This window comes from Danio rerio, chromosome 19 (genome assembly GCF_052040795.2).
Source record: "Danio rerio strain M-AB ecotype USA chromosome 19, GRCz13ab, whole genome shotgun sequence".
NCBI classification, from domain to species: domain Eukaryota; kingdom Metazoa; phylum Chordata; class Actinopteri; order Cypriniformes; family Danionidae; genus Danio; species Danio rerio.
The window spans coordinates 6119486-6146537 of NC_141039.2; the positions used below are offsets into that span (position 1 = coordinate 6119486).

At 36.5% G+C, this 27052-nt stretch overlaps 1 protein-coding gene and 1 long non-coding RNA gene across 2 annotated transcripts in view; one reads left to right on the forward strand and one right to left on the reverse strand.

Annotated features, from left to right (window-relative positions):
• Positions 1 to 11844: 11844 nt before the first annotated feature.
• Positions 11845 to 27052, reverse strand: part of stx1b (syntaxin 1B) — a 91194-nt gene continuing 75986 nt past the window's right edge. The window contains 6 exon segments of the mRNA NM_131523.1: positions 11845 to 11925; positions 15230 to 15340; positions 19213 to 19350; positions 19707 to 19780; positions 22547 to 22655; positions 26792 to 26865. Coding sequence (NP_571598.1) covers positions 11845 to 11925; positions 15230 to 15340; positions 19213 to 19350; positions 19707 to 19780; positions 22547 to 22655; positions 26792 to 26865 — 587 coding nt within the window.
• Positions 22514 to 24701, forward strand: LOC147832439 (uncharacterized). The gene is made up of 2 exons (XR_015516414.1): positions 22514 to 23082; positions 23267 to 24701. It is a non-coding gene; the product is annotated as an uncharacterized LOC147832439 (long non-coding RNA).

Consider the following 27052-nt stretch of genomic DNA (forward strand, 5'->3'; position numbering starts at 1 on the left):
AATAACGTAATGTAATGGAGCGGGATCACGTGACTCCACACACGGTAGGAAAGGTAATTTGAAAAAATCGACCCAACAAAATTACATCGATTATAGGTTTTGAGTGTCGATTTCGATTACTTTTTGATTAATCGCCCAGCCCAACTCTGCATATTTAATTTCGATGTATGTGAGTGCTATAAAAGTGGCAGCAAGTTTACCCTGGTGCCATGAAATCAACCTGCTGCATCGGACCCCTTGCTGTGTCTTTAATGTAATGAGATCCCGGAGGTCGCAATCCACTGGAAAAAATGTGTTGTTTATTACTATTAACTTCTATTTTTATCTGCTCAATCCAACTGTTTCATAAACATAAACTACCCCCCCCCCCCCATTATCCAGCGAACCCCACTTTGGAAACTACTGGTTCAATGCACCTGACAAAAGGTAGCAGGTTAAGTTAACTCTGACCAGCAAGTTTTCAAACAAAGCTAAAACATATTCGCTAATGTTAATGGATGGAACTACCATCATCTTTTCTCAAATTATAAAACCTGCTTTTTGTTCAAAGTTTAAACCATTATTAAGTCCAGTTTTTATACACTAATGTATAGTAAAATATTTTTAAACTACAATATTAAGTGCACATCTAGTACTTATGTTATTGATAAATCTTTTTTTCTTTGCTCGGTGGTTTTCTTTTTACGTTTGGAGAAATTTATTGTTTGGACTACATTATACGGCTAGTTCACCCGCCTGAAAATTTACTTTTACTCACTCTCAAGTGGTTCCAGACATTTTGGAGGCTTTTTCTTCTGCTAGACAAAGATTATAATTTAAAGAATGCTGGAAAATGGTAGCCATTGGTAGCGATAGTATGAAAGCAAAATCGTTTCAAAATGTATTATTTTCTGTTCAACTGAAGAAAGAAAAAACATTGAACTTCTGTAACCACTTGAGGGTAAGAAAAGTGCAAGTACATTTTCTAATCACTTTAAGTCCTGGTTCAATGTGGTACTTGAATCATTTTGAGCCACCATGGCACTATAATATGAGGCTGGATTAGCTGGGTGTTCCAGTGTAGTTTGCAACAATCTTTGATTTTTGGCAACATGAAGGCAGTTTGATTTAAATCACTCTTTGTTGCCATGTATTATGGAGCAGCTGAGCTACCTTCATGGTACCTAAAACCAATTATCAGTGCAGATTAAACCGAAACTCAACTAGCTAGCCAGCTAATCTGGCTTCACTGTACAGGCCCTAGCTCTTATGTCCTTGTGGATAGCAGATGTTTTATATAAACGTGCAAAAACGAAAGCAAAATGAATTATTTTATTATCTGAGAACATCAAAATCAGCAATGTTCTTTTCCCTTTAAAAAACTAAATATAGCAGATGTATGTAGCAGATAATTGAGTATAATTAAATGCAGAAATAAACTGATATGACTATGTATGGGAATCCGTGACGAATCGTGCAGCGACCACTACAGGCTGACCAAGGAATTGCTGCTTGTTTCCGTGACGTCAGCTTGAACAAAGCGCGCCATTCTGTACCTCAGCACAGCAGACGCATAGGCCTACCTGCCTCTACCTGGTAACGTTTATGTTTATACAAAAGTCATGTGTTAGTTTGCTATTTTAAATGTGAAAATGCAAGTATAACATTAACCTACATCGAAAATTTCATTGTTAAATGATAAGTGAAACTTGTTATACTCACCTTCATGTCCTTTCAAACGAACAATTTTTGAGGCATCAATATTCAGCATCATTTGGAGATAACGTCTTTCAAACTTATCAAATGACACAAAACATCATAGTTATATATTTGACAATACAATTTGAGCATTGTATTCAAGATATAGTCTTAAGTTTAGTGACTAAAATAATGTCGTTATTCACTTTCAAGAGTTGTTTGTCCGGAAATGACGCGTTAACGTCACTGACGCCAGATAGTAAAAATGCAAATGCCTTATTGCAGGGTTGTTAAAACTCAATTCCTGGAGGGCCGAAGCCCTGCACAGTTTAGTTCCAACCCTGCTCCAACACACTTACCTGTAGGTTTCAAACAAGCCTGAAGCACTCAATTAGTTTGATCAGGTGTGTTTAATTAGGGTTGGAACTAAACTGTGCAGAGCTGCGGCCCTTTTGGAACTAAGTTTGACACTTGTGCCTTATTGTGAACAAAATCAGAGAAGTTTCCTTTAAATTAATCCGCAGATTCTACCCAGTAAGTTGCTATTTAAAAAGATTTAAACCGGATATTGACATAATGTGCGCTTTCTGTAATTTACAAACTGAAACAACTACATTTATTTTGGTACTGAACCTACACAAAAATATTTTGGGGTTTTGCATATTTGTGATTGAGTTTATATAATCCAATTTTTCTTTGTTTTGGTAAAATTAGTTATTTGGTTTTATTGATACAGACAATAATACCAAGAAAGCATTCTACTTCATATATCTTTTACCTGCTAAATATCACATCCATAAAGGCAAATTCTCCAATAATAACCCGCTTTTTTAGGTATTCGTAAAAAATTGAAATAATACTTTGAAAGACTTTCCTGTTCGGGCAACACTAAGGCTAGGAAAACATTATCTTGTCATTCCCTATTTAAAATTCCCCTGTATCATCAGTACTTCATTTTGAATTACTTACACTCTTAACATTTTATTTTTATTTTAAGCTTTACTTTATATGTATTTCTTATTTAACTTATTGAATTATTTTTCTTTACCGTTTTATCCCCCTGGCATCCTCTATGTTCCCTCTCTAGTTCACAATTTTTCATTATACTGTAATAATTGCTGACCATTTACTGTAAAAAAAAAAAAAAACAACTTGAGGTAAAAATGATTGTTTATTAATAGTATAAAATATTTTTTTCTATTTATATAGACGACATTTGAAATACACAGTCAGGGTGTTTATTTGTGGATCTTTTGAAGCACCTTCATAGTAAGGCCTAAAAGGTAGTAAGCTAGGCACTTTTAATAACAAATATTCATATTTTTCTTCAGCATTTTCTTTTCCAGTACAAATATCTGAACATTATTATATCATTATATGTTTAGTGAGGTATAAAAACTCGTTTAAACTAAGATGAAGATCTATTGAAAGATTTGAGCTTGTTTTAATCATAACCTTGCTATATTGAATAGATTCAAGGAAAACAAGAATTATTGTCTGTTGCATCTTGATTGAAGAATATTAAGATATTTACAAACAAAATCACTGAGAAAGAATGTAACATTTATTTTGCTTGGTTATCTTAACGCGGTGGCGCAGTAGGTAGTGCTGTCTTCTCACAGCAAGAAGGTCGCTGGTTCAAGCCTCGGCTCAGTTGGCGTTTCTGAGTGGCGTTTGCATGTTCTCCCTGCGTTCGCGTGGGTTTCCTCCGGGTGCTCCAGTCTCCTCCACAGTCTAAAGACATGCGGTGCTTGGGTAGGCTAAATTGTCCATAGTGTATGTGTGAGTGAATGAGTGTGTATGGATGTTTCCCAGAGATGGGTTGCAGCTGGAAGGGCATCCGCTGTTTAAAACGTGTTGGATAAGTTGGCGGATCATTCCGCTGTGGCGACCCCGGATTAATAAAGGGACTAAGCCGAAAAAAAAAAATGAATGAATGAATCTTAATAGGTTAAAAAACTGAACAGTCGTCAGTAGTTTGGGATTCAAGTTTGCATTTACTTAAAAATGGATCTCAAGCCTCTTAAATTTACTTACATAAAATCTGCAGAAATTCCTGGTTTAAACGTGTCTGATTCTTAGGTGCTGGGTGCAGAACTGTCTGAATGGATGAAAGATTGACTGGAGGTCTTGAAGCGTCCACTAGATGGTGAAAGATCCTTTAGGTAAGACTGAATTTTGCAGTCTACACATATTTTATTCCTTTAGTTTAAAAGCCGTATTGGTCCCACTTTATATTAAGTGTCCTTAACTACTATGTACTTACATCAAAAAAATAAATACAATGTATTTACTGTGTTTATAATGTATTTGAGAACACTTGTGGTACTTTTAAGTTGGGATAGAGGTTGGGTTGTGGACAGGTTTGGTGGCGTGGGTAGGTTTAAGGGTGGGTTAAGGTGTAAGGGATGGTCAACAGTGTATTTACAAATGTAATTACAAAAGTTAATTACAGATGTAATTACATACATGTATTTAATCAAGCATAAGTACACAGTAAATACATGTATTTACACAATAAGTACATTGTAGCAAACTATTAGTTTCTGTGTAAGTACATATTAGTTAAGGCCACTTAATATAAAGTGGGACCGCAGTATTTACTGTGAGAGACTAGTTTCAGTGCATACAGTTTTGTGGTTTGGTGCCGTAGAACTAAATGTACACTAGTATGCACTAGTGTATGAATTTCATAAGCTTATTATGTCATTCGTAATCATGCCTGAAAACCTTGCTCCCATCCACTACACATGGATGCTGCAACAGTTGAGTGCACCAACATTCAATTTCCAGTTAAATACGTGCATCATCTGGGCATTTAAAGTGTACCCTTTCATTCTGGAATGGCGTCTCTATTGAAAGCATTTCAAAGAGTGTGAAGATGAAATTGCATGCATCACTCACGGTGTTTCTACACCTATGGAAGCTATGCATAATTCATGTTTGGACCGAATTGAGAGCGATACCTCCAAACCCCAGCATAAAAGATTAACATACAAAGCATGTAGCTCAAACAGCGCACAGTGGCTGAATTATTTTTAAATGAAACTTTACAGCCTGTTGCTTAGCAACTGGAAAACCAGCCCTTCATACCTGCCAAGTTTGGCAAGTTTTCACTGAAAGGACTAAATTAATTAATTTAGAGTAATGTTAAGCACTTGTTGGTCTTGCACAACTCCCAGGGCATCTTCTGGCGCAATCAATAACAGCGTAATTGAGCAAAACCCCATTATCTTTCTAAATAACTTTATCTACTTTGCACACAGGGGTCTGGGGTGAACGTGGCTGACTTAATAGTTAATTGAAAGCGTGTCCAATGCTTTACAGTGGATGAAACATCTTTAGCACTGTTCGGATGGATTTAGTTTACTAAATGACAGCTGATTATTTAGCATTTTCACTAAACCAATGGATCTTGTTGTTCTAAATGTGCACAATTCACAATTTAGTTTGTGTAAAATGTAGAAAAGAGGATTAAACATGATGCTGCTAGCACGACTGACCAATTTTCAGGATCAAAATCTATTGATTTAATTGAGGGTTTATGTTGGATGCCAACAGGCAGTACACTACCTGTCAAAAGTCTTGTCGCCTATCCAAGTTTTAGGAACAACAAATAATAACTTGACTTCTAGTTGATCATTTGGAATCAGAAGGGGTTTAAAAGAAAGGCAAAGGCCTCTAGATTACGCTTATTTTACCAAAATAAAAAAAATGATCATGCCTTGATTTTTTGTTATTTCATTAGGACAGTAAGGTCTGACTTTGCTGAGACAAAAGTCTTGTCACCTAACAGAAATAATGTCCAGTATAGAGTATAAAGTCATGCCACAGTGGAAACAGAGTTAATATTGTGTCTGACTCCCATGAGCTTGGAGGACAGCATCCATACATCTCTGCAATGACTCAAATCACTTATTAATAAAGTCATCTGGAATGGCAAAGAAAGCGTTCCTGCAGGACTCCCAGAGTTCATCAAGATTCTTTGGATTTATTTTCAATGCCTCCACCTTCATCTTACCCCAGACATGCTCAATAATGTTCATGTCTGGTGACTGGGCTGGCCAATCCTGGAGCACCTTGACCTTCTTTGATTGACATACTTTGATGTGGAGGCCTAAGTATGAGAAGGAGCGCTATCCTGCTAAAGAATTCGCCCTCTCCTGTGGTTTGTAATGTAATGGGTAGCACAAATGTCTTGATACCTCAGCCTGTTGATGTTGCCATCCACTCTGCAGATCCCTTGCACTCCCCCATTCTGAATGTAACCCCAAACCATGATATTTCCTTCACTAAACTTGACTGATTTCTGTGAGAATCTTGGGTCTTTGCAGGTTCCAGTAGGTCTTTTGCAGTATTTGTGATGATTGGGATGCACTTCAACAGATGATTCATCAGAAAAATCTACTTTCTGACACTTTCCCAAATGATCAACTAGAAGTCAAGCTATTATTTGTTGCTCTTAAAACTTGGATCAACAAGATTTTGTCATATACTTGAAACACCAGCTGCTTTTATTTCTCCCAAAAAGTTGGCAGTAACATCTAAATCCATGATGACGCTGCACCGGGCAATGCGGTGTGAAAACTAGCTCAGTGCATTTGCTTGGTGAAAGGAGTAAAAGTAGGGAAGACAACTACAGCCGTTGTACACTGGACAATCGTTTTTCTTTATTTTTTGTTTCAGTTCATAATATCTGTTTGTTGGGGTTTTTCTTTTTTCATTTTTCATTTCAACTTAAAATTTTGACACACTTATAAAAGACAGCATCTGCATAGAGTTCTCATCTTAAAGATCCATGGAGAAAAGAGGGAGAGAGAAAGAGAGAGAGAGAGAGAGAGAGAGAGAGATTGTGAGAGAAGGGAGGAAGATAGCAAAGGGTTTAGGGGAGGAGAGGGATACTGGTACGCCACACTAACCAAACAGAACAGCAAACAGTATTACAAGAGAGAAAGTGGGGGGAGAGAGGGACAGTTAGGTTGTTTGTTTGTATCTTTTTCCTTTTTTTACAATACAGTACACACATACACACACAGAAAATAAAAGACAGAAGTTGCAATTCCAGTCAAAGTTGCAGAAATCGATTTGATTTCTTCCTTCGCATCCTCGGTGCCCTTCTCATTGCGGTTTCTGCCCTGAATGCACTTTATATAGCGGGCGAGAAGACGTGTGGCGACACATAAAGCGGCGGCTGTTCTCGAGTCCCACAATAACATTGAAGTCGGCGTTCTTCAGTGCTTTCAAATGCATGTGTGAGAAAGCCCTTTTCTTTGTATTGCACAGATGAGTGTTTGCGTTGAGCGTTATTATTTATTTTTTTACTGTACTTTGAAAGAAACTTCCACTCTTCAAATAGAGCTCATCCTTAGAGCTTTCTGTTTCAGCCCTGCTACAGTCTAGGATTTCCGATTGTGAATATAACACGAAATGCACAAAAAATGCTGCTAATTGTACTAAATTTGGCATTGCCAATGAGGTGGAGCTTTGCAGGAGAAGCGGTGCCTGGAAGCTACAGATAGTGTGCATTTGACCTGTAGACCTATTGATGGTGTACATGGAGGGAAGCACTTTTTTTTTCCCCCAGAGTTAACCCGCTGATGGCTCTCTGAGGTAACACGACGTATTATATTGAATCTGATGGAAAAGCATTGTTCCACTTTTCTTGGTTCTAGAGCACCCTTGACATCACTGAAAGCGTAAGATGCTGCTTTTAGGACAAGCGGGCAAAGAACGAGAAAATCAATCAACCTCCCAACTTTGACCGGAACTATTTTAGTAGTTTTATACATGGACATGCAAGTCATTTTTTTTCCTCTCTTTGAAATATTTACAATAATTACAAGACAAAGATTCAGTTCAGATTGACAAAATCGCGAGCATTCATAAGTACTACTAATATAACACAACTTCTCGGGATTCTTTAAAATCATCGTAGTTATATAATTCATCACATTTGATAATGGTATAATTCAATTATGTCATCCTCATCCAGTCGTCTTCCCGTTCTAATTAGAGTAGTGTTTTCATCACATCATTACTCGGCGAATGATGGTCATTTTGCTGAAATCACAGTTTGAGCACCATCTCCGCAAACCGTTTTCCTCGTTCTAAATCTAACACTGAAACAAGAATACTGGTATAAATTTTAATGGGAATATACATCAAAGGAATGACACAAAAGGGGATGAAATTAAGGAGGATCATGGCTGGGGCTGTTGAGAAACATCACCATCGCAGGTCTTGGGTGCCCATTAGTCGAGAAGTCGTATCCGTTAACCTAAAAGTCTTTGAGAGCTGTTCGTCAGACAGCTAAAGCGTAGCGAGCTTTGCGATCTACCAACATAATCTCATGGCAATTTGTACGTTTTTGATTTAGTGGGTAATTCGGATAATCTCATTATCTGCCAATGAAAGTTGGGTTTAGGGGCGGAGTCAGGTACCACGCCTCCTTTTTAAAATTGTACGTTTTCGTACAACTGAACTCGAATTTGTACGAATTAGCCACTAAACTGACAAAACGTAAAATACGCATGTTTCCTCGTGAGATTAGGTTGGATCTACAAAGCAGGCTACGCAGTTGCAGACGGCTTCGAAGAACGTGTTGCGTGTCCAAACGGATTGGGTCTTTTTCTTCACCTGCAGTGACGGGGCACTCAACAACCCCAACCAAAAAGACTATTATGCAGTTAAGCTCTAAAAGGTACATAGTTTTTTTTTCTTCATATATAAGTAGTTTGTAATTTTCACTCATTTACAAAATGCCTTCTCAATGTGCTGTGTTATGCCAGTGCTGTCTGGTCATATCAGTGTCTGTGTGACGAACATCCAAAAACAGTGTTGACAAAATAAAATAAGACAACTGAGAAAACTTTCATCCAGATCTGTGCCCGTGTTAGTATACAGGTTTTTTTTTTCTTCTTTTTATTATTATTGTTTCATTTTCTTTTAACCAGAGCTGATCTAATGTCTACGTCTAATGTATTGCCAGCACAGAGGAAGCAATGCAAGTGAGTTGAACAAGGGCCATAAACATAAACAGCATCATCGAGGGTACAAAGATCGAAAGAAAACCAACATACAGTACACACAACATTTGTTGGGGATATTTTGTACGTAGCTGTTTTTGGAGAAAGTGCTTTAAAACGAACAAGCTCGTGTAGTACACATTATACATATTGTTCAGAAGGAATATAAATAAATAAATAAATAAACCTTTATATCAAGAACCTTGTCGCTGAAAGCAGTGGAAATGAAAACATAGTAAATGCATACACAAGATAGTTCACGAGATTTACGGCCGGGGAGGACTACACAATACAGTCGACTGTAACATTGTGCTCTGTACTCGCATAATGCTTTGGCTTTTTAGTCTTATTACTTTTCTTAACATTTGAATGAAGTCGGCACAAAACTGGAGCGCATATCATAGACCTGCAGACCAGAGAAGCCCCGGTTGGCGTTGCGGATGCGACCGAGGGCTCCGACAGCAGACGAGCACACACACACTCACAACCACACACACACACACACACGCGCACACACAAATGCTCATGCTCACATATACAGCAACGTGTACGTAAAAAAGGAAAAAATGCAGAAGGGACAGGGCACGCATACATGGCCTTTTGAGTTGCACAATTCGACACAATTCGCAGCACACGACTCACAATAAAGAATAGTCTTACGAAAGAATTCACGTATCATCACCAGTTAAGCACAACAATCAAGTTCGGGAAACATCGGGGGGAAGGGCGAAATGAACAAGATGCGCAAAAATGATTCCGGAGGGTGAGGAGGGCAGGGGGGAAGGGGGATATACATCGTTTTACACTATGACCGTGTTTTGGGAACAAAATACCCGACAACAAACTGTGCACATCCACAGGGAACACACTCATGGGGACCACGGTAAAACTCCAGCATCGTCAGGGTCATGATGAACTATTAAATGAAGTCATTCCCCCCCCATCCAACCCTTAAAGAGTCACCATAAATGAACCAACAAACGAGTCAACGTAGTAACAAAACGGAAAACGGTACAACTCAAAAAGATGCGGTGGCATAAGACGTCGTTTTCTTTGATTGTAAAGTGCACACATGATCGAGAGCCATGCAAACTAACAAAGCGAAAGTTGCATGCGTTAACAAATAAGGGCCTTCCAGCTATATCGTCTACTAAAAACAACACCGACATACATATTTACCTCATTTTTACCATACATGTAAGTGATTCGACACTAAATACACAGAAGTTTCAAAGAAAACATGCTGGACGTTACTGGAATGATTAAAGCAAAATAGTCCCGGCCCTCTGCCTCAGGCTTTGTAAAAAGTGTACAGTATTTATCCCCAAAATCATTCCTGTTCCCTACTGCTTCGCTTTGGGTAGGTATAGGGGTATAGCGGGACGGAGTCGAGGGGGGGCTCCTGTTATCTATTCCGTGGAAAAATGAAGTCCTTATTGAGAAAAGGAGTGCACTTATGGAGTTGGTACATGTTCTGTAACGTCATGAACATGAGGGTAAGGTCTTTCTAAGAGTGTGACGAATCGGAATCAAGCCAAGAGGGATTCTGTATCAACAAAAGCCAAAATAATAAAATAAACAGAGCTAAAGTTTGGTTTTAATTTTAGCCCTTGAATTTAAAACAAGCTGACCAAGCTGGCACTTTCTATCCGCGAAAGAAAATGAACTATTTAATTTGCTTTTCCAAAAATAAACTAAAAAGTAAATCAATCTTTGGACGAAATCGAAGCGTTTTACTTTAAGCTAGCATCAACTTGACAAAATGCCGTCACTCAGGGTGTTTAGAGAAGTACGTCTAATCTTCACTGCATATTAAGTGTCCTGACCAACCGTACGAGGTGCATCTACAAGTAAATGTTTAGTCAACATCTGCGTTGACCACTACCGTTTCAGATATGTATAATCTAACAATAAGGGTCTTAGTGTTTCTCACGTTCCAGTATTTCCTTTTATTGGTCTCTCTACGTTAACTAGCACCAAGGTGAAAAACGTCACGCAAACTCGCAGATCAATCCTTCGAAACCAAAACGGCCCTGTTCAAGCTGTTCATGTTTAATAGTTAAAATATAAAACAAGGCAAATAAACAAAAAGCGCAAAACTAAATGAAAAAAAACAGAACAAGGAAACTCCTTTCAGCAGACCTAACCACCTTCCAATAAAAATAATATTTAGGCTAGGCGTTGCTTCAAGTATTGATCAAAATGTTCCCGTGAAATCTTCGCCATAGACAAATACAATTTGTCTCTTGATCAATCCCTAGATTTCCGTAAATAAATTCAAAAAGCAGGGGCGAATCACTATCAAAACTGCATAGTTCAACAGTTTGCGCAATGCCACTCTATCGATCCCAGCGTAGCTTTCTAAACGTGTTGAAATGAAATGTTCGTTCCTTTCTACAGTACATCAAAAGAAAATCACTGTCAAGTACAAACTTGCCGAAACATGTCCTCTCAGAATTCGCAATGATGTGTGCTTCTTTTTTTCTTCTTCGTCGTTTACGTTTGCCCACAGTAAAACTACTACGACAGAAATTCGGCTATGAGGTTGACGGTGCTTTTAAACTACAGCACTCCATCGGCAATGAGCTAATAATGCAATAATGAGAGGTTTTCGTCTGAATGCAAGCAACCACTCGGAACTTTAGGCCATTGAAATCGGACTAGCACTAGTATCTAAAACATCTATGCAGTCAGTTGGTTAGTATTCATAATGCTAGTATGGTTTGCCAAACACCATGTTCTGCCGAAACGTAAAAACAATTTAGCAGTTGCTGGCACTGTCCTGGAGGCCCCCCCAAAAACGAAAGCAACGCTAAAAGAAAAAGAAAATAAATAAAAACAAAATTGATTTTTATTCCTTTACAGGTAGTAGTAACCCATGTGCCGCTTGTATGTTCAATACATTTACATGTACAGTTTGTAAATATTATGTTTATTTGAACCCACTTTTTGTATATATATATATATTTAAATCATCTAGTACGTAACATCTCCTTTATTTATTGATTTATTTATTTTCTCGATTGGTTGATTTTTGAATTTTTAACCCTACCCAACCCCCGTTTTTATGACAGTTTCCTTATCTCGTGTTTAAGTGGATAAAACACTCAGCTTTCCAAGTGTTTGACTCTCTTCATGTCGTTTAGAAGCCCAGGGTTCCTCCGATACTGGACGCCAAAACCACTCCCAAAATTACACAGCAGATGATGATCATGATCTTCTTCTGCAGAGGGCGAAAAGAGAAAAGGGAGATGTGTAAATAAACAGATCAACAATCATTTGTTTAGTTCATTCAGCTTCTCTATTACTTGAACGACACAGTCGGCTAATTTAAGTAGCATCACCTCATCTTAACCACATTTTGAATCATTAAATGAAACCATTAACAATTAAACCTTTACCAAAGTAAATCATTAAATTAATTAAAAGTTAATTAAATTATTGATGAAAGGAGCCACTCTGGGACGCTGGCCCTTTGAATGCTGAATATGTTAAAGCACCGACTGCATTTGAGAAGAAGGTGATTAGGTATTGCATAACTGTAAAGGCTAAATACAGTACTAACATCTTAGTAAACTGGAATATGTGAAAGAAATGATGTGTGTATATGGGTCATAAATTAACAATATTAAATGGAAATATTTGCCAGCTATCTTAATTCTTTTTAATTTTTTACCTACTTTTTTATCAACAAACAAAATATAAATTATACAATTAGAAAACAGGTTTTTATTACATGATAGTGCTTCGATATTATAGATTATTGCTTCTGATACTGTAGTAACGATTATTATTAATGTTGATCAGCATAATGCATATAAAAATGTTTCTGTTTGGGGAAACAGAAAGCCATTTGGTACATATTGACTTTATTCTGCAATGCAGAAGTATGTTCGTTTTCGCGATTGTTTTAGAACTTCCGATTCAGTCGCCTTTGGGAGAAATGACCAGGAATAATAAATGGCAGAAAACAGTCAAATTACTTGCTCTACAAACAAATGTGTTCATGACTACACATACAAAGGAGTATAATAAAATAAAAAAAAAGATCAGTTTGCTACATCAAGCAGCAAAACAAGCTGTTTTTAAAGTCTAAAAATGGAGGTCAATGTAACTCATGTTCATTCATATAGTGCTTTTACAATGTAGATTGTGTCAAAGTAGCTTAACATAGAAGTTCCTATAATATAGAAGTTAAGTAACATAGAAGTTCTAGTAATGATTAAAGTCAGACGTCTCGAGCCAAAATAGCTGCGTCATTTCGTACATCAAGAATAAGGTACAGAGTGAGAAAATGCAAGTGTAATTTTCACCACTAGAGGGCGCATATTCACAACAAACAAAGTCATAGTTTGAGGACTCAATGACTGAGGGTCGAGTCATGGGAGTTGTGGTCTTTATACATCCTGTAAGACTCATGTTCAAATCATGTTCGTTGATGAATTAATCATTTTTAAAATGGTAGAATAAAGCAGAGTAAGACTGAAAGCCATCAAAGTGTAACTAGGGTTGCCACAGTACTGGAATTCGGTACCAATCAATATTGAAATTTTAAATACGTCCATTTCCTGTGAACATTTGAGTGCTGTTGAGCATTTGCAAGGTCACGTCGATCAGCTGGTTTGTCTATAAGCTGACATTCGAGCGATCCACTGATGAATCGTGACTTTGAAACACCCAAGTTTCCCTGTCTCTGTGGTTACCCTCAGTAAACAGAGGTGAGTCTGGCGAACTGATGACCTTCACGGCCAATCACAGTAATTTCTGTTGAGCATGTGAACAGTGGCAAATCAGTGATGTTTAAAAATGCACTCACCAGCACTTAAATGTTAGCAGGAAATGGATGTTTTTAAAATTACAGTATCGATTCGTACCGATATTTTTTTTTTAATTTGCTGCAAATAACTGCAGATCTATCAATCGTTCCAAAGTCTAATCCTGATTTTCTAATTTTAATGAAAAGATCTTACATATTTTGTCTTTAATTTCGACAACTAAAGCTAGTGCTTGAGCTTGGGACATTAGAATTTGAGCTTGCGAAATTCTGTTGTACATCAGTGCGAAAAAGGGGTGGGATAAAACAAGATGAATATACTTTTATAAAGCGTGTGATTGGTCCATACTTTAATTTTCTGAACAGAAAGGCCACATTTTGATCTTCTATTGGTCTCACGCAATCACATGATGACATTTCGCAGGACAGAGTTCACCAAGCTTGAAACATGCAAAACCTTTTGTTTGAACTTGGTTTTTATGGTCTGCTGTATTCCCACGTTCACGAATGGGAATCAATAGGGTAGAAAGTGTTGCGTGACATAATTTTGCTGATGATTTGCAACCCATTGGCTGCGTCCGAAACCGCCTACTACTCAGTAGGTACTGCATTTGAATTTAAACGTACTACTCGGCCGCTAGAAAAGTACATTCTATACAGTATGAACGTGAAAAGTATGAATGGAATTCGGGCGTACTACATCTGCCATTTTGACAGTCACGTCACGTACTTGCGTCATTTCCGTCGCTTTACTTCCATTCATGAATTCGCTCGCGGGGCATCATGGGATAGCGCAGCATGCATGGGATGCGCACTTCAGAATCTCGCCGGAAGTAGTAAATCATCCGGGTGCTTCTCGCATGCTGTTTTTCGAATTCTATGAATTCGGACATGCTACTCGGCTCGCATACTGATTTAAACATACAGTATAGTATGGAAGTATGTGGTTTCGGACGCAGCCATTGTGTTCTTATTTGTACTTAAATCATCACCAAATCCTGTCATAAATTATTTTATCTTCTTAAATTACTATCCCTAATTGATTTTTATTATTTACTGCAAATTACTGCAGATCTATCAATCATTCCCAGGTCAAATCCTGATTTTTTGAAACTCGTGTAAATCTGTGAATGCAAAGATTTACCAAGCATTTCGCTAGTAGAGAACTATTGCAGACATCAACTATGCAGACATCAGCTTCATTTTTGCAGATGATTTGCAACCCCTTGTGTTTAAAGTTGCACTTACATGATCACTGAAGGCTGCCATAAATGATTTAATCTTCGTAAACTACTATTATCATTTGATTCGATTATTAGTCACAAAAAAATGCAGAACTATCAATCATTTCCAAGTCTAATCCTAGTTTTCGGAAGCTCTTGTGTATCTGTAAATGTAAAGGTTTCACCCAGCAATTTCGCTATTCGAAAACGATTATGCGGTTCGTATAGGGCGACTGCTTCAGATCTGCAGTTTGACTCATCAGAAAGCAATGGAGTAGGTGGAGTCTGCGGTCTTTCGACCACCACTGCAATGGCCGACAGCCAGCTAAACTGCAGCACTAACGTCTGGGAGTGAACAGCATCTGCTTGAATGTAGTTTTTCACTCAATGGTTTAAGAGTAATTTCTGAATGCATTGTGCGTGACAGCCGAGCCTGTGTTCTCCAGCAAGGTGCAGAGAGCATGAATCATTGTGCATAAAGGGCAAGATGTTGAAAGACTTCAGGTGGAACAGCTGATGATGTTTTTTACCTTGCGTGCCTGACTCTGGTATTTGACAGCCTTCTTGGTGTCAGAAACCGCTCTCTCTACATAGTCCACAGAGTGTTCCACGTTATACTCAATTCTGTCAATCATCTCTCCCTGTGAATGACAAAAAAAGGCACATCAAACAATCGTCGTGTTTGCAAACACTTGCATTTGCAATCACTGTATATGCAACGCGTGAAATACAGGATTCTGTTAGTTTGATAGTGCTTAAATGTTTGTTTTTTTGTGTTGCCTGAAGTCAAACCCCACAAACAATGATGCTCAAGTGCAGTGTTTTCCCAGCACTGTTCCTGAAGGCACACCAACAGTACACATTTTCAACCTCTTTCTAATCAAACACACCAGACTCAGCAGAACATTAGAAAAGACTCCCAAAGCTGGCTCATTATAGTTGTTAAACGTTATCCTTAGACCTCCCAAGTCTCCCGGAAGTTCCTGGAGTCTCCCACAAATGCATAGAGACTCCCGGATGCCCGCAAACAAGTGATAGTCTTCGGGAAATCTTGCGACTCCCTCCCGGTACTCAAATAAGTTGCGCACCCTTCTCACCCCTCACCACCGGAACCCCTCCTTGCTCTTCAGACATGTTGCACACACACCCCCACCCCCCCGCGCACTTTTCACATACATTTTTTTCCCCCGATGATGCAATCGTCCATCGCGATGTTTCACATTAGACATCGTATGATGTCAAATTGGTCGACAAACGACAATCGACAGACCGGAAGTCATTCATTTCCTATGGAGAGTAGTCCGGGAGCTGCTTGGAGTTCTGATTATCTCCGTATGTGGAAAATTCGAATCTGAATTGAGCTGCGGATCCGTTTAAATATTTGAACTCCTGCGACTAGACTGTATGCGACCGGCCGACCGGATGTGATGTATTCCAGTGTTGTCCAAGCAGGTCCGTGTGCGCGAGATGAGAAATAGTAGTTTATTTGGTTATCTTTTGAATCAGAAAATGTCTATATTAAAAAAAAAAACATTTCTGTTCATAAATGTAAGTAATAAAGTAATAAAAATATTATGTTATGTTGTCTCCACATTCCCTCCAATATTTTTAGTGGTCTACGAGTTTCTAGCATTCATTTATTCATTCAACCATGGTGAACGTACTGAGAATAAATTCTCTTGCCTTTGCACTTCTTTATTTCGGACACTGCGACAACAGCTTCTCTCCCATGGTGCACGTCAGAACTGAAAATTCTGTGCGACTGCCCCAAGGGGGCGTAATCCGACAGTCGTGTCCAAATGTCGTGTGCAGTGGAAAGGCGGCTTCATAAGGGAGACATTCAAAATATGTACAGTCGGTGTGCCTCCAGGAACAGGTTGGGAAACACTGCTTTAGTGCATCTCCTTTTACCCTTGAGCAAAGGCTCTTAACCCCAGGTTGATCCGTGGGGCCTGTCCTTGTATTTTAACACGATGGCATTCTATAGCAATGTCATGTAAACCATTTCCGCTGTCCTTGGCTGTGTGGCAATAAATAAATGGCTCTCCTTGAGTTACATTTTAGAGTGTGCATCATGTTTGGGCACAAAGAATTTGACACGCTGTTAAATGTTTAAATGTTCTCAATTTCTGTTTAACGAAGAGAAGATTTTCTTTAACACATTTCTAATCATAATAGTTTTAATAACTCATCTCCAATAACTGATTTCTTTTATCTTTGCTATGATGACAGTAAATAATATTTGACTAGATATTTTTCAAGATACTTGTATTCAGCTTAAAATGACATTTAAAAGTTTAACTAGGTTAATAAGGCAGGTTAGGGTATTTAGGCAAGTAATTGAATAACAATGTTTGTTCTTTAGGCAATCAAAAAAAAACAAAAAAACATTGCTTAAGGGGGCTAATAATATTGACCTTAAAATGTTTAAAAAAATAATTAAATCTGCTTTTATTCTAGCCGAAATAAAACAAATTAGACTTTCTCCAGAAGAAAAAATATTATAGGAAATACTTTTAAAATTTTCTTGATCTATTAAACATAATTTGGTAAATATTTGAAAAAGAAAAAACAATTCACAGTAGGGCGAATAATTCTGACATCAGCTGTGTAAAGTTTATTTGGCCTTTTTGCTGGAATGGAATTGAAATGTTGCATTTGAAATGAATCAGAAATAATAATTAACTACTAATTATTGTAGTTTTAAAATCCTTTACTATGTTAATATCTTTCAAACTACTGGGTTTTGCCCATTTTTCAGCCAGACGCCTTTAAAATATTACAAAATTTTGTATTTTCATTCATTCATTCATTCATGCTTTCGGCTTTGTCTCTTTATTCATCAGGGGTCGCCACAGTGGAATGACCCATCATCTTATCCAGCATATGTTTTACACCTGCCCTTCCAGCTGCAACCCAGTACTGGGAAACATCACACTCATTCACACACATACGCTACAGCCAATTTAGTTTATTCAATTCACCTATAGCGCATGTCTTTGGACTAACCACTGAGCCACTTTGTCACCCTAAATGTTGTATGTTCATTTATTATTTGATATATAATTAATGCATTAAGGATCAGAATTAGAATTGTGTTTTATTTTTATGTAAATATGTTTTGCTGAATGATAATAAAATATAATCATACCAATATTTTCACATTTAATTTTCACCACAGTTACAAACCAGTTTGTATATAAAATCTATACAATTTTTTTATGTGAACAACAACATAGATAAAAAAATATATATGTTTGACCTATAATAAAACTATAATAACATAACAAAAAAATCGGAATGTTTAATCAAACTTAAAATGAAATCATCACTAATTCATACTATTTAAATACTGTAATAGTATACATTCATTCATTCATTCCTTTTCCTTAGGCGTAGTCTCTAATTAATCAGGGATCATCAAAATGGAATCAACCGCCAACTTATCCAGCATATGTTTTACACAGCGGATGCTCTTCCAGCTGCAACCCAGCACTGGGAAACACACTCATTCACACACATACACTATGGCCAATTTAGTCATTCAATTCACCTCTAGCGCATGTGTTTGGACTATGGGGGAAACCGGAGCACCGGAAGGAAACCCACGCCAACACGGGGAGAACATCCAAACTCCATACAGAAATGTCAACTGACCCAGTTGGGACTAGAACCAGTGACCTTGTTACTGTGAGGTGATAGTGTACTACCCACTGAGCCACCCCTAAATTTTGTACGTTTGTTTATTATTTTATATATTTTAATACATTAAGGGTCAGGGTGTTATATTTACATAGATATGTTGCAGAGTGACAATAAAATGTAATCGCACCAATATTTTCACATTTAATTTTCACCACAGTTACAAACCAGTTTGTATATAAAATCACTTTGTAATATAATGTGATATTACCAACAATTACCTTCCGAATATATATATATATATATATATATATATATATATATATATATATATATATATATATATATATATATATATATATATATATATATATAAATTGACCTATAAAATTTAATTATCATCACATAACAAAAAAAATAATCGTAAATTTTAATAAAAACTATTCTTATTTATTCATTCATTTTTACTTTGGCTAGTCTCTATATCAGAGGTTGCCACAGTGAAATGAACCACCAACTATTCCAGCATATGTTTTACGCAGCAGATGCCCTTCCAGCTACAACCCAGTATTGGAAAACACCCATAAACACTCATTTACACTCATATCCTACAAACATTTTAGTTTATTCTATTCACTTTATTCTTATTTAAAATTAAATAATTCCTAATTCCAAACTATTTCAATACTGAAGTAATATAAAAAATAAAATAACATAGTTTACTACTAGTAGTACACATCTGTCTTTTTACCCCTACGCAAAAAACCCAATTAGTGCCTTAGCACACATTAAAGTAGTATTTTCTTCCTGGGTGTCTGCCAGACTTGATCAAATGAACATGTAATTTTCTGTGTCGTATTTTCAGATGTACCTGACTCTCCACCAGCATGGCCATGTCCACAAACATATCGTGCAGCTCACGGATGCTGTTCTCCAACTTAATGATCTCAGTGTGTCGGGTCTCAATCTCATTTAGTGCCTGCTTGGTCATCTGGGAGTCCATTTTGATCTGTCGCACAGAGAAAATGTTTTAGTATTTTGAAAACAGTGAAATAAAATGACTAAACTTTTATGAAAGCAAACAGTTTTCAAGTGTATTATGAGCTCAGTCTATATTCATGCACAAGTAATTGACAAAAACATCAACAAAACGGCATATGTGTTCACAGTGTGTCTTTACAAAGTGACATCGCCAACTACTGGCCTGGCACGCAAAATACAGCATTTTTAGTTGATTTCACAGACCGAGGTTGTTTTCACAGTGTTCTTGTCTGTATGTGTGACTTTTCGAAAATTATTTATTAGCACGATCATTGTGGTTAAAGTACCCTTAGTTTGGACAAGTTTGGCATTGGTCAAACTTACATCATCAGTGAAGATTGCAAGCTTCCCACTCTCCAACATGTCTTCCAGCTCCTCATTGGTAGTTGTTCTGCCAGCTAATTAAAGATATTAGGAGAACAGGGTGTCAACATCAGGCATACACTGGGTTACTTTGAATAGCTTTGTGTTTCTGTAGTAGATCAACGGGTTTAATATGGTGCACTGGTATTTTTTAAAGTCCTTACCAGTAAAATGTGCACTGTTTTCTCAGTTTAGTCACCCTCAAGTTTCTCCAATCTCATTCATTCATTCATTCATTTTCCCTAAGCCTAGTCCCTTTGTTATTAGGGGTCACCACAGCGGAATGAACCGCCAACTTTTCCAATTTAGGTGAATATCCAATTCACCTATGCGCATGTCTGTGGACTTTGGGGGAAACCGGAGCACCCGGAGAAATCCCACACCAACACGGGGAGAAAATGCAAACTCCACACAGAAATGTCAACTGGCCCAGCCAGGACTCGAACCAGCAACCTTTTTGCTGTGGGGCGACAGTGCTAACCACCGAGCCACCATGCCACCCAACACAACAGAATGCTGTTAAACCAAACAGTTGATGCTAGCCATTGACTTCCATAGTATTTTTTTCATCCCCAACAAAACCTTTATAATCGTGACATTAGACATGAATGCGAAGGAGATTTTATGCATGCTTATAGCAACTGTCATAACAACTTAGCTATGTGGTTATAAATGTAAAGATGACATTGTTTCTTATGACAACTTGACATAAATACATCACAACCTGTTATTTTTGTCGTGACAACTTCTGCTCAGTGAGAGGCTAATGGCCGATCTGAATCTCCAAACTTATAAATATTTAAAATAGGCAATATCAAACAAACAAACTGCATTGATGCAATCTAAATAACTACATTTTTTCCTAAAAAAAGCCTTAAAAGCACCTTATGTTGCCAAACTGTTGAAATATATTTGTCAAACTGTAGTGAGTTTATTGATCTGCTGTCACTCTATGTGGGCGGAGTAACACACAAGGGTGAAGAGGCTGCATGACTGCTGTTATTGCAGAATATCATACGGCTCTCAGCCAATCAGACTCGAGAACCAGACAGAACTGTTGTATAAAAACAAATACATCACAAGCAGACCTTACAATTGTCATGACAACTTGACAATTATACCAAGACTAGAAAACTTGTCATAAATCTGTCATAAACATGACCGTCATGAAGCATTATAAATATGCAATGAATTTTATAACAGCGTTATTAATATTTTTCGACGTCAACTACAGTGATACAAGCTGAATTTGTCATTAAATTGTCACTAAATATTAATGACGCTCTTAAAAATTATTTGACAGCATAATTTGCACTTTTAATGACTGAAAAAGTGATCGGAAAAATACTCATGACCCTCATGTTTATAACAAATTGATGACGAGTTATGTTGACTTGGTATAATTGTCAAGTTGTCATGACAATTGTAAGGACTGCTTGAGATGTATTTGTTTTTATACAACAGTTCTGTCTGGTTCTCGAGTCTGATTGGCTGATAGCCGTGTGATGTTCTGCAATAACAGCAGTCCTGCAGCCTCTTCACCCTTGTTTGTTACTCCGCTCACATAGAGTGACAGCAGATCAATAAACTCACTACAGTTTGACAAATATATTGCAGCTGTTGGGCTACATAATGTACTTTTGAGGCTTTTTTTAGGTGAAAATGTAGTTATTTAGATTGCATCTATGCAGTTTGTTTATAAGGATAGTGCCTATTTTAAATATTTATAACTTTGGAGATTCAGATCGTCGGCGGTTGACGTTTCACTACAAGATGGCGACAGAGACCTCATAATAAGTTTTTAGGGAAGAAAAACTCAGCGTACATTTCAAATTACAGCTTATCAAATCATTATAGGGCAGGTAAGGGACTTTCTAAGTCGATCTCTCTCTTTTGCATGTTGCAGTGCTGTATCTATACCATAGTAATCTGCTAGTTTTTGCTTTGCTTTGGATTTTTTGGTATTAATTATTGTGATATCTCGATTACAACAGAGAAATACTGGAAAATCTCTGTAGACTGATGGCATTTCATGCTGTTCAGCCTTTTAATCTTAAAATGTGAGCAAAATCACCTGTTTTTGTAATCATACTCGATATTACGCTAGAGAATCATTCAAATACTAGCTCTAAAGTGATGTTAGTAAAGTAGCTACGGTTTTTGCTGTTCTGACATCAGATGCAGATGTGAAAGAACGCCGGAAGACAGTAGTTCCTCGTACAAAAGGATCTCGGATCTGTTTGATTTTCTTTTGTATATACACGATTATGTTGTCGAACTGTTGTATAAACGCAATATTTCGCGAGTACTCAAGGCACTCAAGCCAACGCAAGCCAACGCACACCTCCCACAAATGCTGATATACAGCCATTTCGCAATGCTACTCATGTGATATTGCTCATATATCATAACAAACAATGACATATTTGCATTTAAAATGTCATAACTGAGCCAATGTCACTTAATAAGTTGTCACATGCATGCATAAAATCTCACTCACATTCATGTCATGGTTATAAAGGTTTAATGACAGTCACTCCTTCAAGTTAAGTGTTATGGTCAATGGCTACCATCAACTTATTAACATTCTTCAAAATATCTTTTGTGTTCAACAACAAAAAAGAAAGATAAAATTCAGTTGGATCTCCTTGAGGAGAGTAAATAGTGAGTAAATGTTTATTTCTATTTTCGGACATTTGTAATTGGCATGTAAAATGCACGTTCCAGAAATGTGGAGGAAGATTTTCTCTCTTCTTTTCTTTTTTTTTGCGTGTGGGTGTGTATGTGCAAGCAGAACTCACTAATTTCCAGTTGTCTCTGAATACGGTCCTTGCAGCGGTCCCTGTATTTGGACTGCGTGGTGTTGTACTCTGTCATCACCTCCACAAACTTGCGTGACAGCGTGGAATGCTGTGGGATAAAAGGTGGAGTTGTGGAGGCATCAGAGACGTGAAAATGTAGGATGTGAATAGACATGCTGAAAGTAGGCTGTTATAGAGTCGAAGTCAGAATTATTATCCCTCATGAATAGTCAGCCCCCTGTATATATATTCCCGAAAAACTGAAAGATTTTTTCAACACATTTTCAAACATAATAGTTTTAATAACTCATTTCTAATAACTGATTTATTTTATCTTTGCCATGATGACAGTACATAATATTTGACTAGATATTCTTCAAGATACTAGTATTCAGCTTAAAGTGACATTTAAAGGCATAACTCCTTCAGTCATTATGTTCTAAGTTTTTGAAAAATGTAATGTTTTCACAGCTCTTGATAAATGAGACCAAATTATAATAATACATATTCATCACCCTTGAAGTAGATATTTTGAAGTAGATAGCCTTCAATCTTAATCTTTAGCTATTATAAAAAGGGGAGTTGTCGAGATCTACCTGAGCTCGAGGCTCCCCTCTCTACCTCCAAACGGGAGGGAGCCCAGGGCTCAAAAACCTTCGAGCTCAGGGCTCTATCCCGGGACAGCATGCCAAACTTGCTTATAATCAATCATCAGCTAAGTGTGAACTCTTGAAATGGACATGAGGTCAGAACAGTTGTATTATACCAACATAAAATACAAAATAAGCATAGATGATTGCTGGTTTAATCTTCAAAATTATTTATTTTTAATTCCAAACATTAACATTGTAACATTTTTACTTTAATTTTGAGGTTTTTGTTGTATATACTGCATAACAAACTTTATCTTCATCTTCCTCGTCATGCCACATAAGGACATATTTTCATCTGCTATACATACTTCAAGATCTGTATATTCTGCATATGAAATGGTTTCAGCAGTGAATTAGGTCATCGATACAGTTTTTTTAAATTTAAAAAAGTTCAGTCAGCATTACTGGAGATTTCAGTTTAGTAACAGATTTCTGAAAAAATCCTGATCTAAAGCTTGCAATCATACAAAAGATTTTAAACTTTAATTAGAAAGTGCAATCTGTATTTTTTTTAACATACGATCTATGAAATATTGTCAAACGTATCAATAAATCTGAGTAAAAACTTTGTAAATGTGGCCTGGAGTGAAGTGATGCCATGCTACTTTTCAGTGTAGTGGATTTTTTTTTCAAATTGCAATATGCAGAGCCTCACTGCCATTTGATTAAATGACAATCGTCCACTTTCATGGACTGCAGGCTTGATGAAATGCTCAGGAACCACAAAAAATATGGGGTGACATCATGTGATGTCCATTGTAATGGACACAGGGTCTGAAGGGATTAAGGGGGCTAATAATATTGACCTTAAAATGCTTTTAAAAATATTAAGAACTGTTTTTATTCTAGCCGAAATAAAACAAAAAAGACTTTCTCCAGAAAAAAAAAAATATTATTGGAAATACTGTGAAAATTTCCTTGATCTCTTTAACATCATTTGGAAAACTTTTGAAAAGGAAAACAAAAATCACAGAAGGATGAATAATTTTGACTTTAACTCTATATAATATATATGTTATGGTCCATGACTGATCTTTGTGAAATCGGGCTCTGCTTTTGCTGCAATTATGTGAGAGATAATGACACTTATTCTGTTTCTGGACAGCAGATGGCACTAAGGAGGGTGTTTGACCGAGATGCTCAGTGGGAGGGCAGAGGTCACAGGAAGTGTGTCTGTCTCTGAACACACTGGACAGCCTGAAGGTCAGATTTGTCACTGTTTTGCTGAATATCGCTTCCATTTTAGAGAAGCTAAACATGAAAACATAAGAGCTTGAACATCCCACTGAACACTTCTCAAGTAAAAGATTCATAGCCCTCTTATTATTATTATGTTCTTATTATCTTGTATTATTTTGTACGTGCTAGTTATCTAGTAGTTTTTTTTGTATGTTAGAGTCAGTTTGAGTAGGTTTTATTTTTAGACTGTTTAGTTTTAGTGTTTTGTGATTTTTAATTGGTTTTTAATGTCTGAATAGATTTATTAAATGTACATTTGAGTTTCAAGTTGAACTAAATACAAGTATTTGTCTATTGTTTTATGTTTTTACTTTCATGTTTTATACACGTGATCTAATGAATTATTTTTCATTAAATGTTTAGGTAATATGATTATTATACAGAAATTATTACAAATTATATATATATATATATATATATATATATATATATATATTTATATATATATTTATATATATATATATATATATATATATATATATATATATATATATATATATATATATATATATAATTGCTTTACTAATGCCCAGGGATGCAACGATTAACCAAATTCGTCAAGATTAATTAATTGTAAAGGCTTCTCAACACCGCGTTTCTGCATGAAACAAAACTGCTGCAATTAAACAAAGTTATGCCAACTGTGCGCTGATTAAAAGTTCTCACCTTGTACACTGAGGCTTATATGCACGCATGCTGGATTAACTATAGCTGAGGCTATTAACTAAGGGGCTGTTTACGTATCATGTCTTTTGGGCGCTCAAGTATGTTATTTTCAATAACATAGAGGCACGTGGCTTGCACGTGTATATTAGGAGTGGTGCACGTGCTTTCCAGGCACACCTAGTTGAAAACATCTCAACTTTAGTTTGTTTAATCCAACGCACATTGGATTCACTATAGCAGCGGGCCATACACACATCGCATCATTTACGCCCGCGAGTTGATTATTTCCAATGTAATAAATGCCAATATGCGTTGCGCTTTTGCCTTAAAGACGCACCGAGTAGAAAACATCTCACGCTGTAGCGGTAAGAGTTGTCCGTGACTTTCAGTGCAAGGTATGTTAGACAAATTTTTACAAATGATTAAAATGATTATGTATTTATGAACGCAGATGATAACAACAGTTCATTTAAATGCTAAGCTAATATAAAGCTTAAATTAACATTAGATGAGATAACCGTGAAACCGTTATTATTCTTCAGACTATATAATCGTACAACCAAAATCTATAATAGTTGCATCTATAATTGTTACGCAGTTCAAAACTCAACATGTGAATGGGTTTAAATGTAGAAGAAGTCTACTTAAGCAATGCACTGCTTTTGTTGTGCTTTGAAATACAACATTTGAATGTTTGTAAAAAAAAAAAAAAAAAGCCACATTGTACAATGCACTGATGTTATGTAGTTTCAAAATACAACATATTAACATTTTAATGCAGAAAAATACTACATGGGTCTCTTAAGGAGCAAAAATACAACATATGGGCTCTTATATGCTGTTGTGTCATCAGTGACATTGCAAGTCAAATCTCTCCGGCCCCTCATTTAGAATGCTTTTCATGAACTGCCCCCCATGACAAACTAATTGAATAGCCCTGCATTAGACCAATACTATTTTTTAATTTATTCTTATTTTGATGTATTTATTCATTCATTCATTGTTTTGTCATTTATTTTTAATGAAAATTTTATTATTTTTATAAGTTTATTTATTTATAAGTTTAATTATCAAAAGTTGGACTATTGGACTATTGTTTGTTTCTTTTATTATTATTATTTTGTGCAGTATAATTTGGTTACTGCACAGCAATAAACAACACTTTAAAATATAAGGTGTTTTCATGTGGTTTTCTAAACTAGTAGTGTTTTGAAATGAATGAATAGGTAATAATCAAGATAACCAAGAAACCGTGATTATTCCTCATACTATAATCGTACAACCAAATTCTGTAATCATTGCATCCCTACAAATGCCAAATAAAATATGCTATAATTTGATTATTTTGACTGTTCGTAAGTTGTTGGAATAAATTTAATTATTTAACTATTTATAACAAATTAATATGTTTGACATTAAAATAAAAACAGCTTATAACCCACATACACAATGTGAAATTGATTTAAAAAGTGATTATTATTGGGATGTAGAATAAACTAATGTGGAAAAAAGATTAAGTAATGAAAGCAAAACTAAGCTGATGATACTAAATTGTTGAATTTTCGACTATTTATTAAGTTCATTATTCACATTACTATTTGACTGAACCGACTTAGTAGCAATCTTTATCACTAGGAGAATAGAGATCATCAAATTTAGCTTAATTTCTCGTGGTTTCTTTTCATACCTGTGTCTTGCGGATCCGCAAATCTGCAGATGATCTGTTCAACCCTTCCTCTTGCTCGATACTTTGTTCGATAGCTGCGCAACACAGAAACAAATTGCATTTCATTCATTGTTCTAGTAAAAAAGGTCTGTGGTAAGTCTATACACTGTCTTCCTTTAACACACACAAAGATTGACATTTCACAGCTGTCCAAACCTGGTTACCAGGTTACAACAGTTACTGAGGTGCCACAGCATCTACAACACCATCAAATGCGTCGAT